Source organism: Muntiacus reevesi, chromosome 10 (genome assembly GCF_963930625.1).
Source record: "Muntiacus reevesi chromosome 10, mMunRee1.1, whole genome shotgun sequence".
NCBI lineage: Eukaryota > Metazoa > Chordata > Mammalia > Artiodactyla > Cervidae > Muntiacus > Muntiacus reevesi.
The window spans coordinates 77,804,574-77,811,936 of NC_089258.1; the positions used below are offsets into that span (position 1 = coordinate 77,804,574).

At 45.2% G+C, this 7,363-nt stretch overlaps 1 protein-coding gene across 1 annotated transcript in view; it reads left to right on the top strand.

Moving 5' to 3' along the window:
- IKBKB (inhibitor of nuclear factor kappa B kinase subunit beta) overlaps positions 1-6,709 on the top strand; it is a 54,429-nt gene extending 47,720 nt beyond the window's left edge. Inside the window, exon 22 of the mRNA XM_065946680.1 lies at positions 1,041-6,709. Coding sequence (XP_065802752.1) covers positions 1,041-1,106 — 66 coding nt within the window. The 3' untranslated portion in view covers positions 1,107-6,709. The remainder of the gene's footprint in view (positions 1-1,040) is intronic.
- The last annotated feature ends 654 nt before the right edge of the window (positions 6,710-7,363 follow it).

Here is a 7,363-nt window from a genome sequence, read left to right on the forward strand (position 1 = left end):
GGCCCACGGGGACCCCCGCCGCGCCACACCTTTCCTTTTCCGCAGCCAACGAGGGGAAGCTGGGCGAGAGGCGACGCCTTGCCGCCTTGATCTCGGTGTACACTTGGGATTTTCTGGTACATCCTTTTTATTCATCCTGATAGCAGAGCTGACGGCTGTTGAACGAGCGCAGGTACCTCTCGTGCTCTATCTCCTCTCATCCTCACCACGCTTGGTCCTTACGAGGCAGGTAGCATCCCCGTGGGAACGCCTCTCTCCCACTCTTCCTTCCGTGCAGTTGCTGGGCATGCACGTAGGAGGTGCAGTGCTGGGCTCCAGGGACAAAGCCATCACCACCCCATCTCTCAGGGACTCGGAGCTTAGGGACTCAGCAAGACTAGCTCTAGGGAAGCTGATCTAAAGAAAAATGAGTCCAGGTGCAGAGACATCGAGGCAAAGCTGAACTTGCTGAGAGGATGCTTGTTCATCCGCTTGGGTCTTTTAATGGCCATTTCCTGCCAATACAGTCTCGGTTTGGGGAGACTGGAACTTCTCGGTTTGGGGAAGGATTGGAGGGATCACTACCAGTGGTGATCACCTCTTTATTTCTTCAAGTGTCCTTCTCCGGATTGGGGCTTTCTGTGTCTTCTTCCTGCTCTTCCTCCTCTGGGCCCTATATGTTTTGATCCCTGCACCGCCTGTTTGCTTCTGCTGGAGGAAAAGGAAGTCTGGCCAGGCGGTTCCACCTGGTGAGGCTGGAGGTGGAGAGCTGAGATGAGCCCTGGGCACCTGGGCGTGCAGTGAGCATAGGTCAGTGCTGTGAGCTGCAGGAATGACACTTAAATGGCCTGGCCAGAGTCTCAGGGGCTCCATGCCCGTCTGAAGATAGGCTCCTGCACGGTCTTGAAGACATAGCTCTGGCTCTGGGGTCCCTTGCAGAAACTCGACTGTCTCAATGAAATGCTCTTGCCTTCCTTCTAAATCGTGCCGGTTGCCTCCCGAAGAAGAAAACCAGGTGCCAGGGTGGCTGCAGAGTTGTTAATGTGCCCGTTGACTTTCAGTCTCTAGACTGGAGCTGGTTGCATTCGGAGGAGGAGGAACAGCAGAGCCTGGAGCGGGCCTCGTGATGGTGGGCAGCCCTGGCCGTGATGAGCCGCCTGGCCCCAGGCCCCAGCGTCATTGCACCCGGTGTCCTTGGCATCCAGATGGAGATCGCGCTCCTCCAGCAGCCGTGACGGTCACCATGGACCGAAGGCGTGGCCCTCTGTGGGCACGGCCAGCAGCTCGTCCACTCGCTGGATTTCCTCTGCTGCAGAGACCCAGCGGACATGGATGCAGGGGGGCAGTGTGTAGGAGATGCTGCCGGGGCCACCACTGCCCCCGCATGGGGAGAGGAGTGCTTCAGACACTGTGGCTGCAGGCTCCCAGGACGAAGTCTGAGCGGCGCTCAGTGCCGGCTGCCTCCTCCTGACCCCTCCTGCTCTCCACAGGAGGCCTGTCTTCATGGCTCACGGTTCATCTGGATCTGGCTTCTCTTGTGCAGACCTTAAAACCGCGGATCCTGCGCTGCCCCATCCTCCTTCCTCCTGTGATCTCACTGCTGCTAACGTTTGTCCTTCCACCTGCGACCTGCAGCCAGGCTGCGGTCCTTCCAGCCAGCATGACTGTCTGGAGCCAGGAGGGAACAGCATCTCCCTTCCTGCAGGTCCCAAAGAGTCCCTGGGAGCGAGCTGCCTTGGAGCAGAAGGAAAGGAGGAACGGGTGTCTGTCACCCACGAGCCTGCTGACCCCCTGTGCCCACAGCCCTGCCCCGTGTGCGGCCGTGGGGGGACGGGGGAGGTCCCGCCCCTCATGTCCTCTCGCGGTGTTATTTAGTGAATTATTTAAAAAACAGATTCTCTATTTTGCAACATGACTCAGATCTCACTATTTTTATAATACCTCTGGTTAGGACTTAACAAACTCGAAACCCAACTGCAGTGGAACGTTTGAAGAAACCGAGCAGTGCCAGAGCCTGCACTGCCTCTCTCTCGTCTCACGAAAGCTCCTCCTCCGTGTAACAAGGGCTGCACGGTGAGCTCGGGTGATCCCGAGCAGGCAGGTGTGGTTGGAGAAGAAAGCCGGATGAGGAGAGTTTCACAGAGTGCCTTCCGTGGAGGCGGTACCGTGGGTTCCATGTAAAGGATGTTTGGGGAACAGCGGTTCATGCTTTAAGTGCCTCTTAGAGATTCACATTGTGCACTGGTTTACTGAAGGATCTGAAAGTCCCGTGATAATAAACGGGCTTCCTTCTGCCTAAATCCACTGTTTTCCCAACTCGCTTGATAATAACACCTTTTATTTTCCTGCCATGTGCATGTAACATTGATGTAACTCCCAAAGAACTAGAGTGTGATAAAGCATGATTTTGGAAACACTGGTGAAGAACACAGTGGGAATTTAGACTGGAATGGTAGGCTGGGATGGGGTCAGATCAGGGAGGGAATGATTGTCGAACTAAGAGTCAGGGGCCGATTTCAATGGCAGTTGGAAGTCACTGAAGAATTCTGAGTAAGGAACCATCACCAAACTTCTTGCTTCAAAAGAGTAACATGGGGACTTCCCTGGTGGTGCAGGGGTTAAGAATCTGCCTTCCAGTGCAGGAGACATGAGTTCGACCCCTGGTCGAGGAACTAAGATCCCACGTGCCAGGGGGCAGCTAAGCCCACACACCACAACTAGAGAGACCGCAGGGGAAGATCCAGTATGCGGCAACTAAAACCCAGTGCAGCCAAATAAATAAATAGAAAATTTTAAATACAAAAATGATATAAGAGTAATATAACTCGAAAATGCTAGTAGGTTGAAAAAATGAAAACCCTGGAGGTTGGACTCCTACTTCCAGAAAGTGGAGCAGACGTGCTTCCCCACCTTCTAGTACAGCTGAGACCCTGGGACGTTATTTACAAACAAAGAAGACCCTGAAAGATAGAGGGATGCAGAGCCGCGGGGACCTGGCCCTGAGCGGTCACGCGTGAGCTCCCCGGGAGCTCCTCTTGCCCCCGTGTGTCCTGGCGGGCGCTGGAAACCCCAGCCACTGACGCCAACAGACGCTGCTCTCCAGCTCTGGTAGCTTCCTTGGTCTGCTGTAACAAATCACCGCAAACTTAACGCACATTTATTCACACAGGTCTGGAGGCCGGAAGTCTGAAATCAAGTTCTCCAGAGTCTCTAGGGGTGATTCTGTTCCTTGCTTCCTCCAGCTTCTGGTGAATCCAGGAGATCCTTGCCTTGTGGCCACATCTCTGCCTCTGTGGTCATATTGCCACCACTTCTTCTGTCTCTCAAATCTCTCCTGTGTGCCTTGTAGAAAAACCTTTGTGATCAAATGCAGGGCTGATCTGGATAATCCAGGATAAGTGTCTCTTTTCAAGACCCTTACTTTGATCACGTTTTGCAATATAAGGCAATATTTATAGATTCTGGGGGTTCAGATGTGGATATTTCTTCCTGGGGGCCCTCATTGAACCTATCTAACCCCTCCCCAAAATTCATGGTATCAAGGATGACTTAGAACAGAGAAGAGCAAAATAAAAGCAAGCAGAATGAACAAAGCAGTAAAGATTGGAGCAGAAATCAAAGACGTTGACAAATAGGAAAACAATATGATTGACAAGTGAGCTGATTCTTTGATAAGTTCAAAGAGGGAAGACACAAGTGATCAATATCAGGAATGAAACAATGAAATTACTGATGTTGCAAATATCAAAACAATAGTACAGGAATACTATGAACAACTATGCATATAAATATAACAGAATAAATGAATCAGTTACTTGAAAAATACAACCTACACAACTCATCAAATTTGAAATAATATGAATAGCACTATAGCTATGAAATGAATTGAATTTATAATTTAAAAACCCCTGAAAAAGATCTCTGGCCCAAATGGTTACATTGGAAAGTTCTACCAATGAAAAAATGAACACTTATTCTGCACTATCTCTTCCAGAAAATAGAATTCGGAGGAAGTATACCTACCTCCCAATTCATTTTTTGAAGGGATTAACATGGTACCAAAGTAGACAAAAACAGTACAGAAAATGAAAACACATAAAGATGCAAAAATCCTTAACAGAATAGTAATGAAAAAATCAGCAGTGTTAGAACCCATTACCAAGTGTGGGTTTTTTTTCGTGGATGTGAAGCTGGTTCAATATTTGGAAATCCATCAATGTAATCACACAGTAAGAGGCTAAAGAAGAAATATCACACAATCATATCAATTGATGCAGAAAATCTCAGGACAGTATTCAATACCCATTCAAGATAAAAGTCTCAGAAAAATAGAACTAGCAGGAAACGTCAACTGAATGAGTAGCATCTACAAAAAACCAACAACTACCACTTTACTTAATGGTGAAAGACTGCTTTCCCCTTCCAATTCAAATAAAGCAGGGATATCCTCTCTCACTTCTGTTATTTAACAGTACTAGAGGTCTTAGCACAGTAAGGCAAGAGAAAGAAATAAAAGGCATAGGGATTGGAAGTGAGATAAAACTGTCCTTATTTGCAGATGGCATTATGGTTTATGTTGTTTTTCAGTCGCTCAGTTGTATCCAACTCTTTGCAACCCCATGGACTGCAGCACACAGGCTTCCCTGCAGCACACAGGCTTCCCTGCCCTTCAGTGTCTCCCAGAGCTTGCTCAGACTCATGTCCATTGAGTCTGTGAGGCCATCCAGCCATCTCATCCTCTGTCACATACTGGTGCTCCTGTCCTCAATCTTTCCCAGCGTCAGGGTCTTTTCCAGTGAGTCAGCTCTTCACATCAGGTGACCCAAGTATCAGAGCTTTAGCTTCAGCATCAGTCCTTCCAATAAATATTCAGGGTTGATTTCCTTTATGATGGACTGGTTTGATTTTCTTGCTGACAAGGGACTCTCAAGAGTCTCCTCCAACACCGCAGTTCAAAAGCATCAATTCTTTGGCACTCAGCTTTTTTTATAGTCCAGCTCTCACATCCCTGCATGACTGCTGGAAAAACCATAGCTTTGACTATATGGATCTTTGTTGGCAAAGTGATGTCTCTGCTTTTCAATCCTCTGTCTAGGTTTGTCGTAGCTTTTCTTCCAAGGAGCAAGCGTCTTAATTTCAAGGCTGCAGTCACCATTTGCAGTGATTCTGGAGCCCAAGAAAATAATGTCTGTTGTTGTTTCCATTGTTCCCCAATCTATTTGCCAGGTAGAAATTTCAAAGAATCTACAAAAGCTCTCCTAAAACTAAAGGGTAACAGGATACAAGATAAACATTCACAATGCTATACTAGATGAGCACATGAAACCCAAAGTTAAAAATACACTAGCATTTATAATTAACCCCAAACCAAATTAATACTTAGATGTACTAGTATCCAGCATCCAAATAGCTCATATACATCGATATATATATTTTTTAAAAAAGCAACCTGATTAAAACATGGGTAGAAGACCTGAAGAGAAATTTTTCCAAAAAGGAAATGCAGAGAGCCAACAGGCACATAAAAAGATGCTCAGCTAATCATCAGAGAAATGCAAACCAAAACCACGGTGTGATATCACCTCACATCTGTCAGAGTGGCTGTCATCAAAAAGAACACAAGTGACAAATGTTGGCAGGTGTGCGGAGGAGAGGGAAGTCCAGTGCACCGTTGGTGGGAATGTAAATTGGTACAGCCACTATGGAAAAGTATGGAGGCTTTTCAGAAAAACGGAAAATAGTACTACCGTATGACCCAGCAATTCCACTGCTGGGTATATTAAAAAAAAAAAAACACTAATTACAAAAAGTACATATGCATCTCAGTGTTCATAGCAGCATTATTTGTGATGGTCAAGATATGGAAACAACATAAATGTCCATCAACAGATGCATGGGTAGAGAAAATGTGGTATATATACAATGGGATACTGTAAAAAAAGAATGGAATTTTGCCACTGGTAGCAACCTGGATGGGCTTGGAAGACATTATGCCAAGTGAGATAAGTCAGAGGAAAATACAGCGTGATGTGACTTAGATGTGGAATCTACAAAGTACAAGACACCAGTGACTGTAACGAAAAAGAAATGGGCTCACAGACACAGAGAACTCACTAGCGGCTCCAGTGGGAACAGGAAAGCCGGGAGGGAGAACATTCGGGAGAGGAGCTATCAGTACACACGACCGGTGTAAGACGGGCTCAGGGATGCGTTGTACACACAGGGAATGTAGCCCACGTTTTGTAGTAACTGTAAATGGAGTGTAACCTTTAACATTGTATAAAAATAATCATAAAAATAGATCCCAAGAACCTCCCCCCCAAAAAAAAAAACTAGGTGTAAACCTAACAAAACATGTGTAGGACTTGTATGCTGAAAACTGTAAAAATGAGGATGAAGGAATCCAGAGGACTAAATAAATGAAATATGATTGAGAAATAGCATGTTCATGGATTGGATGACCTAGTGATTTAAAGTATCAGTTCTCCCCACGTTAATAATCAGGCTGAACAGTTTCTATCAAAATCCAAACAATACTTTTTGTAGGTATAGGCAAGATCATTCTAAAATTAGAATGATTTTAGCTTAGGAGCTAAAATAATTGTGAAAGAGAAGAGTGAACTGGAAGTAATGACACTACCCAGTGTCAAGACATTATAGTCAGGACTGTGATGTTAGATAAATGGACACATCATAGATCAGTTGAGTAGAATAGAGGGCCAAGAAATAGCCCCACACAAGCTCACAGCGGATTTTTTATTTTTTAATTTTTTTTTTTTGACACAGCTGATTTTTTACAAAGGTGCAAAAGTAACTCAATGGAGAAAGGACAGTCTTCTGTTTGTTTGTTTGTTTTAGCCATACCACACGCCTTGCAGGATCTTAGTTCCCCGACCAGGGATTGAATCCCAGGCCACGACAGTAAGAGGCAAATCCTAACCCCTGGAACACCAGGGAATCCTGAAAGATAGTCTTTTTAAACAAATAGTTGTATTTCCATTAGCAAAAAAAAAAAAAGAAGAACATAAAGTTAAGTATAAAATGTGAAACTATAAACCTGATGAGAAAAATACATAAAATTTTCAGGGTGTCGAGCTTGGTGAAGTTTTCAGGCATTATATCAAAACTATGGTCCATAAAATTTTAAAAATCAGTAAAGTAGACTCCATCAAAATCGAGAACTTTTCCTCTGTGAAAGATATTTAAGGGAATGAAAAGCTATAGACTTGGAGAAAATATTTGCAAGCCATATAGTTCACAAAAGATTCCTCTAGAATATATAAAGAATACTCAAAGTCATCTTTTTAAATTAACAGTCTCATTAGAAAATGGACAAAAGCCATGGAGAGACATTTCACAAAAAAACAAATATATATACGCACAC